The 25,427-nt window shown below is 48.5% G+C and overlaps 1 protein-coding gene and 1 pseudogene across 1 annotated transcript; both read right to left on the bottom strand.

The window, feature by feature from the left end:
- Window positions 1-1,503: 1,503 nt before the first annotated feature.
- Window positions 1,504-22,991, bottom strand: LOC123142824 (disease resistance protein Pik-2-like; annotated as a pseudogene).
- A 1,479-nt stretch (window positions 22,992-24,470) lies between these two features.
- LOC123142825 (disease resistance protein Pik-2-like) lies at window positions 24,471-25,157 on the bottom strand. Its single transcript, XM_044561562.1, has one exon. The coding sequence runs from the start codon at window positions 25,149-25,151 to the stop codon at window positions 24,471-24,473; it is 681 nt and encodes a 226-aa protein (XP_044417497.1). The 5' UTR covers window positions 25,152-25,157.
- Window positions 25,158-25,427: the final 270 nt, after the last annotated feature.

Raw genomic sequence — 25,427 nt, forward strand, 5'->3', positions numbered from 1 at the left:
CGCTTCGTTCGTCTACCTTCGACTTTTTCTTCTCCGATGGATCTGTCATCCGTGTGTCCCGAGGGAATTACAGGGAGAAAATGAGCAGATCGATATGAAGGCGCGACGGTTCTTGAACGTGGCGATTGGCCAATACTACGACGGAGGGTCGCTCGGCCGCATCACCAACCCCAACAAACACCTCTTCTACCCCTCCACGGCTGAGGCACAGCGGCACCAGATCCAACGAGCGGCGGCTGCCAAGGCGAAGGACAAGCCGAGGAAGAGCACGGCGGCGGCGTCATCGGACGACGATTGCGATGGCACGTCGGCGCCGCCGGAGAAGGACTACGACGTCTTGCGGGTGGCCACGCCCAAATTCAGGTTCAAGGCATCCTCCCACCCGGGCGGTAGCACGGGGATGCTTGACTTCTTTCCCTTCTACGGCGGCACCGCTGGGGCCGAGGAAAGGATCCTCTGCATGGACAGCAACGGCATGGCCGCGCTCTACAACGCCGCCGCTGCCACTATCCAGATGATGCCCAGGCTCGATGAGCCCAAAAGGTCGGAACCTATCTCCTTCGTCACCCACGCCGCCGACCCCGGGGCCCTCTACGTCATGGATGGCGCGGGCCGCAGCTTCGAGGCCCTCGTCTACGGCGACCCCGACTCGCCGTGGTTCCGCCTGTTTGCGTGCAATGACAGGCACCTATGGCACTGGCGGGCGCTCCCACCTCCCGCACCCCTCGGCGTCGGCCATGGCAGAAGTAAAAGCTCCATCTCCATTGAGTCCTATGCACTTCTTCACGGCCACGACGGCAATGAAGATGCTTCTAGTGGCAGCAGCACCACCATCTGCGTCTCGCTCAGAGATTCTGGCTCCTCCTCCAACTCCGGGGGAGTGGACAAAGGCGAGTGGACAAAGGCCGGCTGCTCGAGGCTGCCCTTCTCGTCCCGTGCCCTGCACGTCCCAGAGCTTGGCAACAATATCCTGTTCGGCATTGATGGTAACAAGTCCGACCGTTTTTGCGCCGTGGATGTCTTGGGCGCCATGAGGACGAACGGCTCAGCCCCGGTGTTGCAGCATGAGTGGGAGGACGTCGAACCACTGCCAAACTGGAGCTTGCAGCACCACAGCGTGGCGTACCTCGGGGAAAGAAGGTTTTGTATCCACAGAAGCTTCCAAGTCATGGAAATGGACGGATGGGGCAGTGGCACCGAGTGTGTAGACACAGTGGTCCTGCTCACCGGCGTGGAGGTGGTGCGGGAAGGATCCAGACTTGGGATGGTCAAGCACAATTCCAAGCGTCTCGACCATGACAGCTACTCCGTGTTCTGAAATATTTTGTATCTTTGGCAAACTGCTCACATAATCAAATGGATTTTATTAGGCATCTAGGACGAATTCACTTGGAGGCTTCCAACACGGAATAATGCCAAATTGAAATGTTTGTTTCTTCTACAATAGCATGGACCGAATTAAATTCTCAATGGGAGAATGATAAAAGGCTTGATTCCTTATTTCTAGCCCGTGAACTTTCTGGACATTAGGATAGATCACAGTGCTGTTAAGTGAAACAGAACAACCCAATCTCGCTATAACAACTATAGACAGACCAGTTAGATATATAGATCCTGTTAGGTTGGTTGAAATGGTGGCCTGACATCAACTCTGAAACCAGACCCAGAGCAGCAACGCTTTCATATCCAAAGAGATGTTAAAAGTGTTGTGGCCTGCCCTTTGTGCGTAAGTACTGAACTGAAGCATGCTTGATCGATTGGTCGTTTTTATTTTTATTTTTGAGGGAAAGCCATCATGGGCTCATGGCATGCTCTTTTTTGGCGAGGGATTATTTATTGATTGCTAAATAAAGTTATATTGTTCACAAGAACAGGAATAAGAAGCTAGGGGGTTCGTCAACCCAATTACAAGCAGCAATTTTAGAGGAATAGCAATCCTTAGAGATTTCATGAGCAACACTGTTGGCTTCCCTAAAGCAATGCTGAAACTTAACACTTCCTATATCTCTGGCCATGTCCACGCAATTTGCATAAATTGCAGTGTAGAGAATGTACCTGATGAATCCTTGAGCCTGGCTAGCTCCCCAGCCGAGGGCATTGCCTAGCCTGGCTAGCCACCGGCAACCTCCCATAGCCTGGCGCGTGTATTTAGTATCGACGCGCGCGTACAACGTCGAGCTCAACAAGGAAGCCACTCGCTGCCAAAGGATTCAAATAAGAACTCGATGGAGAGCCTGAGGGCATCGCCAGGCTACGCGGCTGGCAAGCATGCCTGGGGTTGATTTCAGGGCGCTACGGCGGCTAGGACACATCGCCGGCGGACAACATGAGTTTGCCGTGCGGCGCGACCGGCACACTGGGGTGATCCACGCATGGCGTCGGTGTTCAGCAGCTGCGCGCAGTCCCGCGCCGTGTTGAGGCGCGCCGGGAGGTGCCAGACGTGTATGCGGCGCCCGGCGCGGGGACATCAGGGGATGAGAGGATCAAGAGGAAGACGAGATGGCTGCAGGTTAATTGTAGGCAGCAGCTCCGTTGGAATGATGCTCAAGAGTACGAGGCAATTTATAAATCGTGCGGAATACTCGTACATACAGTATATAGCACTCATGTTTGTTACACACATACAAATCGATAGAATAACCAAATGCTGCTCGATCCAGCCTCAACTCTGAACTGAATTTACACACACATGCATGCAGTTGAAAGGAAAAACACACTAATTAAGGCCGTACGTAGAAAACGTACAGGAGCAGCAGTTCCTTATTAAGACGCGCACCTCACCACCAGTCCGCTACAACTTTGATCTGACTGGACTCAGTGGAGAGAGCCTGAAGCTGCTCCACTGCACGTTCCATTGCTGGGTTGCCTTAATTTGTCACCATAAAGCTTGACTGAACCGGGATTAATGTAAGCATTGGTCCCGGTTCGTGCGGCCAGGGGCCTGTCGGGCCTCGTGGGAGCATTGGTCCCGGTTCGTCCGGCCCCTTTGGTCCCGGTTGGTGGGACAAACCGGGACCAATGGGCCTCGCTCCTGGCCCATCACCATTGGTCCCGGTTGGTGGGTTGAACCGGAACCAAAGGCTCACCCTTTAGACCCGGTTCAATACCATAAAACGGGACTAAAGGGTTGGTCCTAGTTGCGGTCAGAGTTTAGTCCCACCTCGCCAACTGAAGGGCGCTCACACCGGTTTATAAGCCCGTCCCTCTCTGCCTTGTTGAGCTCCTCTCAAAGTGAAAATAGATGCCCTTATACAGGGAATTTGACCTAAATTCAGAGTAAATTTCTTTAAATTTCATAGAAATTTATTATGAATTTAGATTGAATTTTCTCTATAGGCGCATCTATGTTCATTTTTTACAGTATATAAACCTTAATAAAATAAAATAAAATAAACTATAGTAAATAAAATAAATAAACCTTAATAAAATAAATAAAAATAGCAGCAGTAAAATAAATAAAAATAGCAGCAGCAAAATAAATAAAAATAAAATAAATAAAGTAAAATACATAAGTAATTATAAACAAAATGGAATAAAATAAATAAGTTTTTTGTTGTAAGTAGAAACAAAACAAAATAAATAAAGCAAAAGAGAAAACAAAAAACAGGGAAAAAAATTATGCCACCTACTGGGCCATCACGGCCTGAATACGACTTGAAACCCATCCATGGGCCAGGATTCAGGCCCGCGGAAGGCCCAGTAGGCCCCACAAGCAAAAAGAACGGTTAGGCCCGAAAGCCTGCAGTTGAGAGGAGCTCGAGAGGGTGGGCGCAGCAGCGCTTATAAACCACTCTCGAGCTCTCTCAACTAGCAAGGTGGGACTAAACTTTTGATGCGGGGCAGCACAAGGCCTTTGGTCCCGGTTGGTGCCACCAACAGGGACTAAAGGGGGGCATTGGTACCGGTTCGTGGCACCAACCGGGTCCAATGCCCCCCCTTTAGTCCCGGTTGGTGCCAAGAACCGGGACCAATGAGTTGCCTATATATACCCCATCGCCACAGCAGAGCACTCCACAGTGCTCTTTTTTTTCTGGCCGGCGAGGGGAGGGCATTTGGGTGCTCTAACTCACCTCCTATGCACATGAGGTGTTCGATGAAATGTCTGAGCCACACTAGTTAATCTTTCTCCTCTCGAAACTCGACCTCCGATCTCCATTTTCCTCGAGATTTGTCTAGGTTTAGCGGTCCGTCACGTCCCGTGCCCGTCTTCACCGCCGTCGATCGCCCGCGCCGATCCCGTCGCCAGCACCACCGTGGTGAGCCTCTTGTTCTTATCTTCTTTCTGAAAGAAAAAAAATTCTTACTTTAGATAGATACTTGTCTAATTTTGTTACTTTTATTGTTCCTTCTTATTACATAGTGCGATGGTTTTGGTATCCGCCCCCGTCGGTCCTCGTCCTGTCTATGATTCGGATGTGGTACATATTATCTTTTTATAACTATTTGGTTAATTTATTGTTTATGACAAATATGCCGACCAACGTGACATATATTTTATTTATCTAGGAGGTGGTTGAACCGGAAATTTCAACCGACCCTATTGTCGAGAGGTTAAATTTAGTTGAAGAAGAAAACAATTACTTGAAGAAAAAAATAAAAAAAATTGAGGAGGAGAAGATGATATTGAAGTTGCATGTTGCGGATGTCGTCGATGATCACAAGATCAAGATGGATGCAATGCACTTGAAGATTAGAAAGATTAGAAAATATGCCATTCATACTGAGGCTTGGTATCATTATGCCGTTGGATCAATTGTTACCTTGGTTGCGATTATGATCGCATTTGTTTTCGCATTGAAATGTTTTACATAGTTTCAATGTATGGTTTAATTAATTAGATGCTCTGGAGAGCTATATATTGTTAGATGAGAACTATGTATGTACTTTGGTTTTAATGTGATGATGAACTTCTATTAATTTGGTCACTTAATTATCTATTCATGATGTTCTGTAATGGTTTTTGACACACATAATTATATATAATGCACGTAGATGAACCGGCAATGGATGTACGGTGACAGACACACCTCCGAGTACATTAAGGGCATGCATGATTTTCTCGAAGTTGCTGAGGCAAACAAGCAGAATGGTTTTATGTGTTGTCCATGCCCTACATGTGGGAATACGAAGTCTTACTCTGACCGGAAAATCCTTCACACCCACCTGCTTTACAAGGGTTTCATGCCATACTATAATGTTTGGACGAGGCACGGAGAAATAGGGGTTATGATGGAAGACGGCGAAGAAGAAGAGGACGATGACAACTATGTGCCCTCTGAATACGGTGATGCTGCAACGGGGGAAGCTGCTGAAGATCAAGAGGAACCAGACGATGTGCCCAATGATGCTGCAAGGGGGGAAGCTGCTGAAGATCAAGAGGAACCAGTGCCCGATGATGATGATCTCCGCCGGGTCATTGTCGATGCAAGGACGCAATGCGAAAGTCAAAAGGAGAAGCTGAAGTTCGATCGCATGTTAGAGGATGACAAAAAAGGGTTGTACCTCAATTGCGAAGATGGCAACACAAAGCTCGGTACCGTACTGGAATTGCTGCAGTGGAAGGCAGAGAATGCTGTGCCTGACAAAGGATTTGAGAAGCTATTGAAAATATTGAAGAAGAAGCTTCCAAAGGATAACGAATTGCCCGACAGTACATACGCAGCAAAGAAGGTCGTATGCCCTCTAGGATTGGAGGTGCAGAAGATACATGCATGCCCTAATGACTGCATCCTCTACCGTGGTGCGTACAAGGATCTGAATGCATGCCCGGTATGCGGTGCATTGCGGTATAAGATCAGACGAGATGACCCTGGTGATGTTGACGGCGAGCCCCCCAGGAAGAGGGTTCCTGCGAAGGTGATGTGGTATGCTCCTATAATACCACGGTTGAAACGTCTGTTCAGAAACGAAGAGCATGCCAAGTTGATGCGATGGCACAGTGAGGACCGTAAGAAAGACGGGAAGTTGAGAGCACCCGCTGACGGGTCGCAGTGGAGAAAAATCAAGAGAAAGTACTGGGCTGAGTTTGTAGCTGACCCAAGGAACGTATGGTTTGGTTTAAGCGCGGATGGCCTTAATCCTTTCGGGGAGCAGAGCAGCAATCACAGCACCTGGCCCGTGACTCTAGGTATGTATAACCTTCCTCCTTGGATGTGCATGAAGTGGAAGTTTATTATGATGCCAGTTCTCATCCAAGGCCCTAAGCAACCCGGCAACGACATTGATGTGTACCTAAGGCCTTTAGTTGAAGAACTTTTACAGCTGTGGAATGGAAATGGTGTACGTACGTGGGATGAGCACAAACAGGAGGAATTTAACCTGCACGTGTTGCTGTTTGTAACCATCAACGATTGGCCCGCTCCCAGTAACCTTTCAGGACAGACAAACAAGGGATACCACGCATGCACGCACTGTTTAGATGACACTGAAAGTATATACCTGGACAAATGCAGGAAGAATGTGTACCTGGGCCATCGTCGATTTCTTCCGACCAACCATCAATGTCGAAAGAAAGGCAAGCATTTCAAAGGCGAGGCAGATCACCGGAAGAAGCCCGCCATGCGTACCGGTGATCACGTACTTGCTATGGTCAATGATTTACACATAATCTTTGGAAAGGGTCCCGGCGGACTAGCTGTTCCGAATGACGCTGAGGGACACACACCCATGTGGAAGAAGAAATCTATATTTTGGGACCTACCCTACTGGAAAGACCTAGAGGTCGGCTCTTCTATCGACGTGATGCACGTGACGAAGAACCTTTCCGTGAACCTGCTAGGCTTCTTGGGTGTGTATGGGAAGACAAAAGATACACCTTAGGCACGGGAGGACCAGCAACGTTTGAACGAAAAAGACGGCATGCCTCCGAAGCAGTATGAAGGTCCTGCCAGCTACGCTCTTACGAAAGAAGAGAAAGAAATCTTCTTTGAATGCCTGCTCAGTATGAAGGTCCCGACTGGATTCTCGTCGAATATAAAGGGAATAATAAATATGCCAGAGAAAAAGTTCCAGAACCTAAAGTCTTATGACTGCCACGTGATTATGACGCAACTGCTTCCGGTTGCATTGAGGGGGCTTCTACCGGAAAACGTCCGATTAGCCATTGTGAAGCTATGTGCATTCCTTAATGCAATCTCTCAGAAGGTGATCGATCCAGAAATCATACCAAGGCTAAGGAGTGATGTGGCGCAATGTCTTGTCAGTTTCGAGCTGGTGTTCCCACCATCCTTCTTCAATATCATGACGCACGACGTAGTTCATCTAGTCGACGAGATTGTCATTCTGGGGCCCGTATTTCTACACAATATGTTCCCCTTTGAGAGGTTCATGGGATTCCTAAAGAAATATGTCCGTAACCGCGCTAGGCCAGAAGGAAGTATCTCCATGGGCCATCAAACAGACGATGTCATTGGGTTTTGTGTTGACTTCATTCCTGGCCTTAAGAAGATAGGTCTCCCTAAATCGCGGTATGAGGGGAGACTGACTGGAAAAGTCACGCTTGGAGGGGACTCAATAATATGCAGGGACGGATATTCTTGGTCTCAAGCACACTACACAGTTCTACAAAACTCTATCTTGGTGACCCCGTATGTCGATGAACACAAGAACAGTCTGCGCTCCAAACACCCGGAGCAGTGTGACAACTGGATTACATGTGAACACATCAGGACTTTCAGCAGTTGGTTGGAAACACGTCTCAGAGGTGACACCACTGTTTGTGATGAGTTGTACTCGTTGTCCAGGGGACCATCTTCGACTGTATTGACTTACAAAGGATACGAGATAAATTGGAATACATTTTACAAGATTGCCCAAGATCAAAAGAGCACCAACCAAAACAGCGGTGTCCGCTTTAATGCAGCAACCAAGAGGGGAAAGGACACATATTATGGTTACATAATGGACATATGGGAACTTGACTACGGACATGATTTTAAGGTCCCTTTGTTTAAGTGCAAATGGGTCAATCTGTCAGGAGGCGGGGTACAGGTAGACCCACAGTACGGAATGACAACAGTGGATATGAACAATCTTGGGTACACTGACGAACCGTTCGTCCTAGCCAATGATGTGGCACAGGTTATCTATGTGAAGGACATGTCTACCAGACCGAGAAAAAGAAAAGATAAGGAAGCGAATACATCATACGATGAGCCAAAGCGCCACATAGTCTTTCAGGAAAAAGGGACATTGTGGGAGTGGAGGGCGAGACAGACATGTCTGAAGATCATGAAAAGTTTTATGAAATTCCTCCTTCAAAGTCAAGGCTGACCCAAGCATCCTGATAAACGATGAAGATTATCCATGGTTACCGCGCAATAAGCAAATGACACAGGCGAAAAAAAGTGAAGACTTTCTTCCGCAACTATTATGATGATACCATGCCAACTTTGTAACAGACGAGTATGATACCATTGTCCGTTTTGTACACGCACTGCATCTAGTTTTTGCCGTAACCCTCTCAACTTTCTTGCACATGCTATGTGGATGAAATGATGATACCATGCCAACTTTCAACCTTTTCAGAGTTTATTTGAAATGCTTTTCAATTTTAGGGTCTTATAGCTCAAAATAATTAGTAAATGCATGAAAAATAACAAATGAAGTCAGAAAGGGTTGAAAATTGATGATGTGGCTTTGAATGGTGCATTTTGAACACATAAAAAGTCAGGAGTTCAAATAAGTTTTGAAAAATAAAATCCCTTTGTAACAGACGAGTTTCCGTATGAAATCCTGATACTTCGAAAGAGATTGTCCGTTTTGTACACGAAGTGCATCCATTTTTGCCGTAACCCTCTCAACTTTCTTGCACATGCTATGTGGATGAAATGATGATACCATGCCAACTTTCAACCTTTTCAGAGTTCATTTCAAATGCTTTTCAATTTTAGGGTCTTATAGCTCAAAATAATCAGTAAATGCATGAAAAATGGTGCATGAAAAATAACAAATAAAATAAATAAGTAATTAGAAACAAAATAATATAAACTTTAATAAAATATATAAGTAGAAACAAAATAAAATAAACATTAATAACATAAATAAAATTATGAAACTAAAATTATCAAAGGATTTTCTGTTCAAAACATTATAAGCAACCTCTAGTATTATTGAAACTAAAATTATATAAAATTGATGCAACTAAAATTATCGAAGTATTTTCTGTTCAAAAACATTGAAAGCAAAAATAATTTTCATAAAGAACTTTTTTTGTTAGAAACTTTAATAGCAAAAAGAATTATCATAAAGTAAAATAAATAAGTAATTAGAAACAAAATAAAATAAAATAAATAAGTTTTTTGTTGTAAGTAGAAACAAAACAAAATAAATAAAGCAAAAAGAAAACAAAAAAAAGGCAAAAAATAAAAATTATGCCACCTACTGGGCCACCACGGCCTGAATACGACTAGAAACCCATCCATGGGTCAGGATTCAGGCCTGCAGAAGGCCCAGTAGGCCCACAGGCATGTACAGAGAGGTTAGGCCCGTAAGCCTGCTTTAGAGAGGAGCTCGACAGCTCAGGCGCACCGCACCTTATAAACAGGTGCGGCTCTCTCTCAGCTAGCGAGGTGGGACTAAACTCCCACCACCACGCCGCTGTGCAAGGCCATTGGTCCCGGTTGGCGGCACGAACCGGGACCAATGCCACCCTTTGGTCCCGGTTTGTGGCACCAACCGGGACCAATGCCCCCCCTTTAGTCCCGGTTGGTGCCACCAACCGGGACCGAAGGCCGCCGCTTCCCGCCCTTTGGGCTGCTGAAAAGAGGCCTTTAGTCCCGGTTGGTGGCACCATCCGGGACTAAAGGGGGGCATTGGTCCCGGTTGGTGCCACGAACCGGGACCAATGCTCTGAGTATATAAGAAAACACTTAGCGTTTTTCAGATTCATCTCTGCAGTTGCCCCGCCCCGACGACGCCGCCAGGCTGCCCGAGCTCGCCCCGTCGACGCCGTCGCCGCCCTCTGCCTCATCGACGCAGCCGCCCCTGCCCCGACCATGCCGTCGTCGTCCCGCCCCGACCACGCCGCGCGCCCCTTCCCCGACCACGCCGCGGGCCCTCGCCGTGCCTCTGCCTCGCCCTGCCCTGATCGACCACGCAGCCGTCGCCCCTGCCCCGACAACGCTGCCGTCGCCGCCCTCTACCCCGACGCGAGCCGTGCCTCTGCCCCTGCCCCGACCACGCCGCACCTCTCGTTTGGTCAGGCCGGCGCCGCCCCCTGCCTCCCTATTTTTTTCACATATATATGATGTTTTTTTCCAGATTATATGTATATGTGTGAGTATATGTATGTGTGTATATCTGATTATATGTCCTCTTTTCAGATTTTTTGTTTTTCGCATTTTTATAAAAATGTATATATGTATGTGTGTTCTCTATGTATATATATATATGTTCATGTATGCAAAACATAGATTTTTAGAAAAGTTTTATCTATATATGTTCTCTGATTTAGTCCATTTTAGGTTAGTTTCATTTTTAGAAATTTTTTATATATTTAGGAAAAGAAGGAAGAGAAGGAACAAGGAAGAAGAAGAAAAAGTTTTATATATATGCAAAAGTTACATTTTTAGAAAAAAAATCTAGCTAGCAAGAAAAGGAAGAAGAAGAAAAAGAAGGATAGGAAAAAAGAAAATAAGAAGAGGATGCAAGGAGAAGAAGAGGAGAAATAAACAAGAAGAGGAAAAAAGAAGAAAAAGAAGAGGAGAAGAAGAAAGGAATAGAGGAGAAGAAGAAAAAATAGATAAATATATCTATTCCTTTTCTTCTTTTTCTTCGATCTTCTCCTCTATTCCTTTCTTCTTCTCCTCTTTTTATTCTTCTTTTTTTCTTCGATCTTCTCCTCTATTCCTTTCTTCTTCTCCTCTTTTTATTTCTTCTTCGTCTTCTTATTTTTTTATCGGGTATGTCGTTGTCGATATACCCCCTCCCCGATAACATTATTTTCCCATGTATGTATGTCGTCGTTGTCGATATATATAACTCCCTCCCAGATAACTTCGACATGATGGACGGTCGATATTTATACCCCCTCTCGACCGTGATAACTTATACCACGGGAGCACCCCCCGGGCCTCTCGCTCGACCAAAACTCTCGAGGACACCCAAACCCTAGAAAAAAACAATGTCGGTCTCCTACCCCCTCCCGCCGCGCCCTTACCCTTGAAGCGTTGCCGAGGCCACCCCAAACCCGGAATAAGCTAGGTCTACGTTTGCACTAATATATCCACCTGCTGTCACGTTTGTGTAATAATTGCCATGTTTTAATATTTGTAGAAACAATGGAGCACGGACGAGACGAGCAAGCAGAAGAGGTGTTGGGGGACATAATCTTAGCCGAAGGTGATATCTTGTCGTATCTTAACGACAATGATGGTCTGGAAGAACAGGGTGAAGAAGCAGGCTACGGTGATCGAAGAGTGGAGGAGGAAAGACATGATTATGATGGCTCCGGTGACCCAATGCTGGTGCAAGAAGGAGCCCGTGGTGACGGCTCCGGTGACCGAACAGAGTCCAGCCAGATAAATATATTAGTTAAGCCTGTGCTGACTAGATAATTGATGCATTCATTGTTTTGGTATGTACACATATTAATTAACTCTCGTCTTTCTTCTTTTTTCTAGCCCTCCGGAGCAAGCACAACTTCGGTAAAGAGACGAGGCCTGAAGAGAAAGTTGCGCTCGGATGAAAGGTTTGAGATCACAGCAATCGCGCGCGACGGCCAACCGATTGAACCCATCCGGACAAAGGAAGCATTTGCTGCTCAGTGCGGGGTTCTTGTTAGGGACAAGATCCCGATCAGCATCCACCAATGGTATAGGCCTAAGAGGGAAGAACCTGAGGTGTCTTATGTCAATGATATGCAGAAAGATGATCTTTGGACTGAGCTGAAGGCAAATTTCACCCTACCGCCAGAGGAGGATCCGGAAAGCCAGTTAAAGAGGAATTAATCAAGTCTCATGCTCTTAAGAAGATGGCAGACCCATTCAGGAGGTGGAAGAATGAGCTGAAAACGTTTGTCGACAAAGAAGAGACACCAGAATTCATCGGCCGGTATGAGAAGATCAGAGATCACTGGCCCGCATTTGTGGCCCACAAGACATCGGAAAAGAGTAAGAAGATGTCAGCGACAAACAAGAAGAATGCTGCGAAGAAGAAGCTTCACCATCGCACGGGGTCAGGTGGCTACCTCAAAGCCCGGCCTAAGTGGGCCAAGGCTGAGAATGATCTGCTTGAAAAACGGATCGAACCACAGACAATGAACTGGCCAGACCGTTCCCGACTTGGTTCTTCGGGGCTGGCGGAAAATTGGACCCTGTATTAGGGAGGTGCGTTTGGACGGACGAGCTTTTGAGAATACCAGTCAAGAGGCTTCAGCACTATATCGATGCAGCGCAGCAAGGGACGTTCGTTCTAGACAGAGAGAACGACGAGCTCACAATGGCCCTCGGGAATCCTGAGCACCCTGGACGGACACGAGGCACGCCAGGCTCCGTTTCGTGGAAGGCTGGTTTTCCGGACGCAGGCGGTTACAAAAGCCAGGAGAGGAGGAAAAAAGTGGAGCAGACCCAAATTCAGAAGCTGCACGAAAGGGTTCAAGCGCTAGAGGAACGAGACGGCAATCGACATGCCGAAACTACCCCCGAAGCTACCCCGCCATCTCAGTGGAGAAGCAGCGTGACTTCCACCGAGCTGCTTCAGCCGGAGCATGTCTTGACGGCTCCTCCTAGCTACCCCGTGGATGCTATCACGGAGTCTCAACATTGCCACCTTATGGCGCAATGGCAGAACTTCAAAGTCAAGGCGGCTGTTGGCTCTGTTTTACCTCCTGAACCCAGCGCAACCTACCACTACTGGCCGATTCCAGAAGGATATGCTAGGGTGATGGTGGATGAAATAACGGAGGGATTTGAGGACCTCCAGCTTGACCACCCTACCGATGAAGGGGAGACTCGGCTGGGTTCTGCTCTGAAGACTCCGTGCCTATGGCAGAAGGAGCTCATTAACCTTCCGAACTGGATGCCTCCGGCGAGTAAGGGCACTCCGCTGCCTCCTCCTCCGGCGAGTGATCAGGGCACTCAGCCTCCTTCTCCGGCGCGTGGCGGCACTCCGCCTCCTTCTCCGCCTGCGCCTGCGTGCCAGAGCAGCCAGCCTCCTCCTTCTCCGCCTCGTCAGCAAGGGCGGAAGAGACCTGCCGCCGCTCCGGCAGCTCCGGCGCGTCGTAGTCCTTCTCCTCCGCCTCGTAAGCAAGGAAAGAAGACAGCCGCAACCGGTCCGTCTGCTCTGCCGGCGTCTAGCAGTACAGCTGCCAGAGGCGGGAGGCAATACAGATTCGGTCCTTCTCTGAAGACTCCAGAGAAGTTACCATACGAGAGGACCCCGGAGGAGAACGCGAAGATCGTGCGAGACGAAGTGACAAACTTCTTTGAAGGGGTCAAAGCAAAGAAACATCCACCTCCGGAGGAGAAGGTAGATCCGGTGAAAGCGAAGCGCACTCTGGCTGCCCTGACAAAACCACCAAAGTCTCCGCCGAAAGGCAACTATGAGCGCATTATTGCAAAGACATTTGTCGAAGCGGAGCGGTCGGGAAGTACTGTCAGTAATCAAAGGTTAAAAGAACGACGAGCTGGGAAAAAATTGCCCAGCTCGGCGAACAAGCAAACCAATCGTGCCCCCCGCTCAAGGTGTCTAGCGACATCGTCGCTAGTGATCCGAGGATTGTGCCCGGTTATAGCAATCTTGGAGATTACCTGCCCGACGATGTACATTATGAAATCATGGAGGTGGACGAACACAAATACCATTACGGGAAGCCTCTCGTCAAAGATGAAAGATCTCTAACAACGATGATGCGAAGATTACATGATTGGTACATGAAAACCTGCAGAGAGTCTGATGGGATGAATACTTTGACGCTGAGAGTTAAACCGGAGCATGACCTCGTTGGAATTGAACTGCTGAATGTTCCTTTTGAGGAGTTCTTCCAGTTTTTCAATCAAAAGGGCCTCGATAAATCAACGATCACTTGCTACTGTCTGTAAGTAGTAGTACTTCTGTCATTAAGTCTCTCTATATAGGTCAACTCTTTCATTGTATGTATTTATAATTATCCTCACTATATTATGCAGATTGAAGATCGCCGAATTGAAGAAAAGACAAATCGGTGATATTGGGTTCATTAACACAAATCTCATAGATGCATATACGGTTGAAAAACATGCCAAAGAAGCCGAGGCCAACTTGCTACGATCGTTGGTATTAAATCAAAACAAAGATGTAATATTCTTTCCTTACAACTTCAAGTGAGTGTTACTGTCTTGTGCATATTCGGTTTCCCTTATTATTCCAGGTTATGGTAATGTAATTGATGACTTATGCATGCATGCGCAGCTTCCACTATATTCTCCTAGAGATTAAGCTTGAGCAGGGAGTAGTAACCGTCTTAGACTCGAGACGAAAAGATCCCCAGGACTATGCGGACATGGCTCAAATGCTCGAGAAGTAAGTTAAATCGATCATTATCCACCATATCAGCAACTTTGTTCATTTGCTGATATCAAGTAATTGTTTTCTTTGTCTGGCAGGGTTTGGAGAAAATTCACCACAAAAGCTCCGGGACTGCCGAAGAAGCTGCAATTTAGACACCGGAAAGTAAGTACTATAGTAGCATGTTCCGCACATCTCCTAATGATTCAAGCGCTAGTTTCATCAATACCATTTAGCATGCTTGCTTATCAGTTACATTGACCTCTATTTCTTGTAAAGTGGTTGTGGTAGGAACAAGGGAATGATTTCTGTGGATACTACGTTTGCGAGTCTATCCGCCACACGACCTGTGAGCGGGGTTACTCTGACGAACAATATGAAGTGCGTAAGCAATAATATTCACAATTTTATTTTATTACCATCATTTGTGTCGAGTTTCATTTATTCATATATATATGTATTGACCTCCTTCTTCAAATTAGATGTTTCGGATGCGGGATGAACTCCTAGCACCAGATTGTATGCGAGCAATTGAAGAGGAATTGGCGGCATTCTTCCTTGACCACATGATCGCTGAAAACGGAGAATACTATGTGGACCCTGTGTTCTTACAATTTAATTAGGAGATTATATTATAAGAGATAATTATTGTATATATGTAGCCGGTAGTGTCAGATAGATATACGAGAACTTGTTGTTCGACCAATCTCTCGGAGAAGGAGAGGTGGTCGATATCACTTCTCTCTGTATGCATATGTTCATGACGATCTTCTGTTTCCTTCATTTGCTTACTAGCTAGCGTGTCTAGTCCTCTCCATACGTATATAGTACGTAGCGTCGACCAAGCACGGAGAAAAGAAAGGACACTTCTCTATATTAATTAGCTAGCTAACACAATATATGAAACACCTAAATTAACCCCCAACCCCCCTTTAAAAAAACAAAAACCCCAGCCCCTGAAATGCTGACGCGTGGATGCCTATTGGTCCCGGTTGGTGACATCCGGTTCGAAAACCGGGACAAAAGGCCCTTACCAACCGGGGTAAAAGCCCCTTTTTCTACTAGTGTCAGGGCGTGCAACCAGTTCTCTGTCTTTGTACCCAGTTCTCCCCAGTTGGATGCTCTTCAGGTTGGGCAGCTTACACAAGACACCAAATAACTGGTCGCCAACAAGTTTTGTCCATCCCACTTTAAACTTTGTGAGGTGTACGAGTGATGAGATCCAGTCGGGCAGTTGGCGAATGCTGCCACTCAAACTAAGGTGTTGGAGGAGTGGCGGCGGGGAGATGTCACAGACAAAGTCCAAACTGCCCGACTGGCTTACCAGATGGAGCGATCGGAGAGCGCTTGTCTTGCTCAGGGAGGAGACAAGTGCACACAAAAACTCCTCTTTGGGCTCATCTTCAAGCAAGATTTCGATACTTAATTAGCACTTCCAACTGCGGCAGCTCGCCTATCTCTTGTGTAACCTTAATGTCCTCACCTGTGAGAACTCCCATGTCCACCTTGCGCAACGCCTTCATGTTCCCTAACCCCCGTGGGAACCCAATAACTGGACATTAGGCACTCTAGGTTGCTCAGATTTGTCACAGTTCGCGGCAGCTGGTTGTCCCTAATGTACGTGCTTTTAATATCAAGTGTCTCCAAGTGCTCTAGATTGCCAATTTTGCGAGGCATCTTTGAGACGTTTGTACGCCTCAAGCTCAAGAACCTGAGAAGATACAATCCGCAAACATCTTTCATGTGCTTGTTTCGCAGGGCCTTGCAATCTTCCAGGTCAAGTACCCTTAGCAATTTGAACTCGCCTAAACGATCCAGCAGCTTGCCGAGGCCATCGCGCTGAAATGTGGCCAGTGATCGGACATGATGTAGCTTCATCGCCTCAATGCCATGCCTTGCATGATGCTGCTCATCATGGTTGTTATCATGGATGGAAAGGCGGCGAACCTTGCCATGTCCATGTGTCATTCCTCCGTATTGCCGCCCTACCAAAGTAACAGAGTTAGACTCCCTGGATTTGGACACCATGACCTCAAGGATCATGTCATGCACCCGGCACCCCTCTACCTCCCCTCGCAGGGACACAAGTTTGTCTAGTTGAATCATGTTCCTACTAATCAGCTCGTTGAAGTATTCTTCCGCAACCTCCAACAAAGTCAACCCCCGCTTCTCGGTGACCAGACCTTCAGCAATCCATCTGTATAGTAGCCTATCCTTGGCAATCACATAATCCTCCGGGAACATGCTCAGATACATCATGCAAGCCTTGAGATGATGAGGCAGGTAGTCATAACTGAGTGTAATCAACCGCCTCATCCCCTCAAGGTTAGGGTGGCTCTCCATCTGAGATCCAATTGATCTAGAAACTCTTTTCCACATCTCCATGCCCTCGGCCGACCTATAGCTTGCCAAAATGCTAGCGATGCTAACAATGGCCAACGGCAACCCACCGCATGTTTTCAAAATTTTGTCCATGGTAGCTTTAAGTTGCTTGGGACAAATACCCTTCTCTGTGGAGCCAAACACTCTTTTGACAAATAGTTTCTCAGAGGCTTCTCGTTCTAGGGGCTTCATATGATGGATAAAGTATTCCGAGGCACTAGCTGCCTTGGCCACCGTTTCTATCCGGGTTGTCACAATGATTCTGCTGCCGCAATTTTTTTCTGGCAATTTGCTGCGGATAGCTTCCCAGGTTGGTACGCTCCATACATCATCGACCACAATGAGATACCTGCTTTAATTGGACATATACATACTTGGAGTTAGAAAAATTGTGTACATGCAAAACTAGAATTAGAAATAGTTGATCAAATAGAAATACCAACATTTACAGCACACTAAGAGTTTGCCCCCCACCCCCTTTCCCCCAAAAAAACGATTTTGGTTTCTCTGCAAATGGAAGCTTAGACGTTTTGTCCATGTATTGCAATAGTGTACTTAGATGTTATATTTTCATCCTTTTTTTGTGCTTTCTCTGCACACCACTCATACGATAAGCACTGTATGAAGTATTCAACACACATATACCAAACAGTATGGTGGTCACTGATTTTTATTTCACAATTTGGCAATATGCAATTGAAAGATACCAAAAAAACTGCCATTAGAGCATCTCCAATAGATTAGCTAGCCAAACTGTTTGCACTCCCTAAAAACTACCTAGATTCCAAAAAAAATTTGATCCAGCAGTTTTGCTATGCGATATGCTATCCCTAAATTAATTTTTAGTTAATAGGCTAAATTTCTCTCTCCTAATAAAAAAAACCAACCACTCCGCCGTTTGGTAAAACCGGAAAGGGGGCTGCTACAAATCATTCGGGTGATTAAAAGAGAACTTAAGCCGCTCTCACGGCTGTTAGATGCGCCCATCACAACCGTCGCTTGGTCGTTGCCGATCCCGCATCGCTCACCCGCACTCCGCAGGACACGCCTCACCCAATCAAGCATCATTCAGTTCTCATCGGGGCAGTTGGTCACCGCTTGCCTCCGACCGCGTCCTCCGTTGGCCGTCGATCGCCGGTGATGCTACAACGCCATGCGTGCTGCAACTGTGCAACAGCCGCCGCCGGCAAAGTGCTTTATCACAGCACCGGGTCGCCGCCGGCGACCGCTCCATTACAGCGCCCGGACTCGCCGGTGACCGCTCCATTGCAACGCTGGGAGCTCCATTGCAGCGCCAGGAGTCACCGGGAGCGCTCCATTGCAGCGCCTGCAGTCGCCGGCGACCGCTCCATTGCGGCGCCGGGAGCCGCCGCCGAGCGTTCCATTGTAGCGCTGGGAGTCGCCGGTGACCACTCCATTGCAGCGCCGGGAGCTCCGTTGCAACACCGGGAGTCGCCGGTAAGCGCTCCATTGTAGCTTCCGGAGCCACTATCGCAGCCCTGCGAGCCGCCGGAGAGCGCTGCATCCTCGATGGTTGCCCCATTGCAGCATCCCGCGTTTCCTCCAGAGACCGTCGTTGCCCCGTGCAGCAACTGGGGCGAGCGGTGGCCGTTCTTTTGATTTTCAGCAGCGGACAGGAGTAGCGGATGCAGAAAAAAATGATGTTGTTCCTCCTTAAGGTGCACATGAATGGAGATATGAAAGCTTGCTGCAGCGACAGTCGTGGACTTGCTTGTGTTTGCCCTGATCCAAAGGAAGGGGAGGGCAAAGGATAAAGGAAAAATAGGAGGAGGAAGACGAAGGATAGGGGAGATGAGAAGAAAACAAGTGGTTGTGCGGTTCGCTGCGCCGGGATGACGAAGAGTGATAGCTGCGCGTGGGCCCAGGCCATGGGACGCGTGTCGATCGCTCGAGCCGGCTTACGCGTCGTGTGGATCAGCCGGATGAAACAGAACGTTTCCCAACTGGAAACCACATGCGGAAGAGGCCAATTGCCCTTATCAAAAATTACCGGCTCTCCTCCGTTGTCTGCTTTGGCCACCCACTGCCGCCAACGAGTAACTCGCCGCCACCGACCGAGTAACCCGTTCCACCACCATTGTTTCCCGTGTGGAGTTGAGGCAGAGTAGCCCCCATGATCTTCTTCAACCTAGCTCACTGGTGACTTGTCCGTCAGACTCTGCCGGATTCAGGGCCACGTCTTTGGCGACGACATGACTTGGCAGCGAGCTGCGTTGCGGCGGTCCACAGGCTAGCCATCCACATGCTCCCGCTCACGACAGATTAACGCATGGCAGGTGCGGGACGTGACTGAGGCGGTGGGTATCGGTGGCGCTGGGGTGTGATGAGAGATTGTGCTGTTCGGGCATGGCATCTTCAGCTGCAAGTAGGCGTAGGATGGGACCACCGTGAACTTTATGTATGTGGGTTTGCCTAAGATTGTGTGGTAGCCACTCTCTAAAGGGGCGACCTCGAATTGGATGGCTTCACTTCGGTAGTTATGTTTGTCTCCGAAGAGGACCTCGAGCTCGATCCGCCCCAAGCGGTGAACTGGGCGGCCTGGTACCACTCCGTGGAAGCCCACGTCCGACCTCTGTAGTCCGGACTTCAGGATCTTTATCTTTTCTAGAGTATCGATGAAGATGACATTGAGGCCGCTACACCATCCAACAGGACGCGTGGGAGGCGACATCCCCCAAAGATTGGATCTAGCACCAGGGTGTGCTTACTCGGTTGTATGACGTCTTCGGGGAGATCTCCGGGTCGAAGTTCACTATTTCTTGGGACCACGCTAACCGTTCGCTGGTTGCGTTTTCTCCCATGTAGATCACGCGCCATGTGAGCTTCTAATTTCGACGTGTATCTTTCGTCGTGAAGGTCATGTTCATGGAGGTCCCGTGAGAGGGACCGTAACATTGCGGAGGTCGCACGATGCGTCTCCACGCGAGATGACCGGGGCGATGGTAAACCCCTCAAGCTTGCCCCTTGTTTATTGTACACGCGTTTGACGAGACGCGAGGGCGAGATGTCAAGGAACTGCCCTAATCCATCAGTGACTAGCTCGAAAGAGCCAATCGTGAGGCAATGGCCTGGCCAGAGATAGCCGACCTCTTTGCTTTCTCCATGCCGGGTTCATTCTCCAATCAACGCCGCCCATGCCTGACGCGCCAACTGATAGAGCAAATTCCCGTTAGGTTCCTCGGTAGGGTTCATGAAGAGCTCGGAAGTACCAGGACAGAGTCTGCACACACAATTTACCTAGGGTTGGGCCTCCAAAGAGTAATATCCTACATCCCGCTTCTTCTTGTTATTCATGGTGAGGGGATACCTTGTGCAGAGGCCTACAATAATGTATGGGATATCTACCGAAAGTTGGATATGAGATTGGATGATGAATGAAGATCTAGCCTCCCTTTATATAGACCGGAGAGGCCTAGGGTTACAAGACGGAGTCAGTGAGATTGGTTAGGCCGCCTCCCTCCATCTTGGGGAACACCCACATCATCTTCGATGTCTAGGGATTCCTGGTACCCTCCAGCCCTGGTGAGCCTCGTTTGAGGATAAGGTCGGACCCCTTACACTAGGTACTCCTGGTACAGGACCACGTCAGTAGCCCCCGAGCGTGGCGGAGGTCGTGGGTGCCCGAGCTCCGAGGCCTCCATAGGGCTCCTTTCTTTGTATGTCTGGCCTTCCCAGCTCCGCATGAAACGGATTCCTTTCCCCTTTTTTCGCAGCACTGCCGCTTTGATACGTCTCCAACATAACTATAAATTTTTGTTGTTCCATGCTATTATAGTATCAATCTTGGATGTTTTATATGCAATTATATATCATTTTTTTGGACTAACCTATTAACCTAGTGCCCAGTGCGAGTTGTTGTTTTGGGCTTTTCAGGAAATCAATATAAAACAGAGTCCAAACGGAGAAAAAACTTTGGATTAATTTTTTATATACCAGAATAGACCCTAGAAGGTTCAGGAGAAGAACTGACGAGCAACTAAGGAGCGACAAGCTTGAGAGGCGCGCCCCCAGGCTTGTGGGCCCCTCGTGGCACCTCTTGACCTAATTCCGCTTCTATAATTTCTATATTCCCCTGACATCAGAGGGCCACCCGAAATACTTTTTCCGCCGCCGCAAGTATCTGTTCTCAAGAGATCAAATCTAGAAGCCTTCTCCGGTACTCTGCCGAAGGGGGAATCGACAATGGATGGGCTCTACATCAACCCTGATGCCCTTTCGATGATGTGTGAGTAGTCTACCACAGACCTATGGGTCCATAGCTAGTAGCAAGATGACTTCTTCTCTCTCTTTGATATTCAATACAATGTTCTCCTCGATGTTCTTGGAGTTCTATTCGATGTAATCACTTTTTGCGGTGTATTTGTTGGGATCCGCTGAGTTGTGAGTTTATGATCAGATTATCTATGAATATTATATGAGTCTTCTCTGAACTCTTTCATGCATGATTATTATGCCTTTGTATTTCTCTCTGATCTACTGATTTGGTTTGGCCAACTAGATTGATTTTCCTATCAATGGGAGAGGTGCTTTGTGATGGGTTCAATTTTGCGGAGATCTATATCCCAGTGACAGAAGGGGACAAGACACATATTTGTACTGTTGCCATTAAGAATAAAACGATGGGTTTTATTCATGCATGAGTTTACTTGTCTACATCATGTCATCTTGCTTCAGGCGTTACTCTTTTCTTTATGAACTTAATACTCTAGATGTCCGACAAGTCATCCCCGGGAAGGGAGTTTCCGGGTAGCATGATGTCCGATACGATGGCAACGGGAAGGGAGTTCCCGAGCAGTTTGACGTCAGGAACTACGAGCCCACCAACACTGATGCCCATGAGGGAGGTGGTTGCCGGGCAGTTCGTGACCGCGTCAACAATGTGGTCGGACCTGTTCGATGCCAACAACAATGTTGGCACTCCACACAGGTTCCGACGCCTAGGGGTCCTTCCCGGTGAGCCTGCGGGACAACCGCAACACCCGAAATCAAGAAGTATGAGCACGACACCATCATCAAGCACAATGTGCGTTTCGTTGCGAAGGGTTACGTACAGCGCATAGGGTGAGTACTTGCAGGAGGTCTTCCCTCTTGTGGCAAAGCACGAGCAGAGTTATGGGCTACACAAAGCCCAAGAAGGCGGACATCCCGACAAAGGCACTTAGTCGCATCTAGTTCCAAGAGCTGCGCTACAAGAGACCGGGATCATTGACATCAAGCTCCTTCGACCGGGTTGAGGGGGAGATTGTGAGCATTAAACGTGTCTACCTCTTGCAGTTGCATGTTATCAAGACAAGCAGCAGCGTGCTGCATGCCTTGGTAGTTAAGGAAACTAGTAGTAGCAGTAGTAGTTTTTAGTATGGCTTTTTTTTCGAGAGTATTTCGAGAATATGCCTAGACCTACCATGTTTTTAGAGAAGTCAGAAATCAAGTACAAGAGGCAACATGTTTGTTGCAAACATACAAATGTAGCAAAAACACCACACTCAAGCTAATCGAAAGATTAGCCACCAGAACAAAAACAGACACAATGCAAAGGTGCCTGTCCTAAACAGATCGACAAGGTGCGTCTCGATCAACACCGGTCATCCCAAAGAGCAACAACTTTCACCGAACTTTCCTCGGCACCGCACCCAACAACCCTTGATTGTCTAAGAAGAGACGGCGAGTGGGCAGCGAGACTTCGCCAGGATCAACACACAAGCTAGCCTAGTCGGCGTCCGAAGAAAGGCAGGATTTTCATCTGAAATGTCGCACATCTCCTGCCCATCCCGCAGGAGTACGGCCTAACTGACCAGATGGGTCACACCGCCGCCGCAGCAACACCTCGCCGTCGTACCCGGACTGTCACGGAGAAACCCATCAGGGATGAGGAAACACGGTCCAACACCACATCCAACACGGGTCAAGAACACGCAGCTCCTTCCATCCTCCAACACAACATCAGCACCACACCACGAGCAGCTCCTTCCATACTCCAACACCAGCACCAGCACGGCCGGGCCGCCGGCATCTCGAGAAGCTAGTCCACCACTCCAGGCGGACGGCCTCATTGCGACCACAGTCAAGTGACCCAGATCAGATCCAGTCGACGCCCCACCACCCATACCTGCGCTGCAGACTCTAAGAACCATCCGCCGACGCTTGCGACCCCAGGGCACCCACGCATAGCAGAAGCCGCCTGGCCGCCCCTCGCGCAGCATCTCCAGGCCGAGCCGCGCCTCCCTCTGCAACCACGGCCCAACTGCGGTGCCACCGACGCCGTCGCTTACCGGAAAAACCACCACGCACCGGCCAGTACTACATTGCGAGCTCCTGACCCATCTCCGCCACACCACACACTCCCCGCCGTGTGCTGCCACACCGGAACTCTCCCCGTGCCGCCCCTTGACGCAGCTCCCCCACGCGCAAAGGAGGCCCGTCAGGGTGCGTCGTTCACGCCCTCCGCCTTTCAGAGCCGGGCGCCACCACCACCGCAGGCGCCGGCAGGGCGGCGCGCGGGGCTAGGGATTTCCCCTCCGGAGCCGCCCGCGCGAGGGGCCCCCGAGGGAGATAGGAAAGTTCTAGTATGGCTTTGACTAACTTCACATGTAAGAGAAAATGTGAAGTAAGCAGTGATGTCATTAGGTAGTAGTACGTCAGCCATGTGCTCCTATAGTCAGTTTTTTTTTGTGTGAAATCATATGGGAGTTTATTCCAAACTTACAGGGTTACAATCGAGAGGCAATCACAACATGGAGGACATCTGCACATCCACACCGCATTACATGACTCGGTACGGCTATAGTTTGCCATACAATCTGCTACCCTGTTTTGAGCTCTACTAATTTTCTATGGAACAAACTCCCTTTCATTCATCATTGACTTGATTTCTGCTACTAGGTGTCGCTATCACTTGAGAGGATTGATAGCGCTTCGGATGAATCAGATTGCACCATTACTATAATCAATCGGATTGCACCTAAATATTTGTCTTTATAGAGATTTTAACAAGTGACGACATACACAGCAAAATGGGTGAATCTACACTTTAAAATATGTCTACATACATCCGTATGTGGTAGTCCATTTGAAATCTTTAAAAAGACAAATATTTAGGACCAGAGGGATTAATATATAATGGGACTGAGCCCTCCCGGTTGTAATTATTCCACTCCACTCAGCTTCAATACTAGTACGAGCTATTCTCTTCTCAAGTGTGTGTGTTGTACATTAAGTGTGTGCTTCACTTGTGGGTTTGAGCAAAGCTAGCAAAGGGGTGCAAACAGCCAGTAGCTTCGCCTGTGTAGTTCGATCCGAAGGAAGCTATAGCTAGTTACTAGTTTGGGCTAACAGTAAGCCCCAAAAGAACAAGCCCTACAAACTGATAAACCTTTTGGTGCTTATGTGTATTTTGGAATAGCTGCGAGCCTGAGTGCGCGTGTGCATGTGCTCAAGACTTGTAGAATCACTAGCTCCTTAACAAGCTGATCCTTTTCTAAAAACAAAAAACAAGCTGATCCCTGAATATTTATAAAGATGATGTTGATATCAGATTTAATTTGATTGATTGAGCCATTGTATTATATTTATAATAACGATGATATTTAATCCTTGAGGATTTGCTGGAGCACTGGTACCAGCAGTCCCTTGACGTCCTTCGTGGCATCAAAGGCTTGTGACACGGACACCAGCGCCTGGCGAGGGAAGTCCATGTCCAGCTGCCGGCACAACTCCATGGCCAGGGTTGTCTTCCCCAGTCCTCCGAACCCCACAATGGAGAAGACATTCAGACCCTCATGGACCGCCGCCGCTTTGATCTTCCCGGCCAGGCTGTTGGCCTGTTCTGTGATGCCGACAAACTGATCAGGGTCGTCAACACGGCGGAGGGCATTTGCAGACACAGACGCCGCCGAGACCGGGGCAAACCAGGCGGACCTTTGTAGGTCAATGCCGTAGTGAGCGCGGCGTTCGCTGACCTTGGTGGTACGGACCAGGAGGGCCTTGATGTCAGCAGCGAGGGTGCGCTGCAGCACAAGCTTCACGTACGGGTACCTGGCAACGCTCTTGGCTCGCGAAAGCAGGTATCCGGCCCAGGAGAAGATGGGCTGGCTGCCGGAGACGTCATTCGGCGGTCGTGGGGTGGGGCGGACGATGCAAAGCGAGTAGGTGTCCATGCAATCCTCAGCGCCGTCGGCGAGGTCGTGCACCTGCTTCTCCCACTCCCGGACGAGGTGGTCGACGGAGCTCTGGTCGGCCTCGGAGATGACCCGGAGGGCGGCGTTCATGGTCGCCAGCTCGTCCCGTAGGTGGACGACATTGTCGCCGACGCCGCAGATCTCCTGGAGCTCCTCCACCAGCACCTGTCCGAACGTGCTCACAATGGACTGCGCCGCGCTCTCCATTCTCGACAACTTAAACCCCTCTCCTCTTTCATCTACGACGTACTCCTCAGGCCTGGGTTGAGTGAGTGAGTCGTTTCCGTTTCGAATAAAGCCGTTACGTGGGTGGCACCATTGGCTGTCATCATTGCATTGCTGTCGTTGCAAACATTCTCTCCCGGG

Source organism: Triticum aestivum, chromosome 6D (genome assembly GCF_018294505.1).
Source record: "Triticum aestivum cultivar Chinese Spring chromosome 6D, IWGSC CS RefSeq v2.1, whole genome shotgun sequence".
In the NCBI taxonomy this organism is placed as follows: domain Eukaryota; kingdom Viridiplantae; phylum Streptophyta; class Magnoliopsida; order Poales; family Poaceae; genus Triticum; species Triticum aestivum.

Excerpts from the sequence above, each read along its gene's own strand:
- LOC123142825 (XM_044561562.1), bottom strand. The coding sequence starts at position 25,151 with ATGAACGCCGCCCTCCGGGTCATCTCCGAGGCCGACCAGAGCTCCGTC.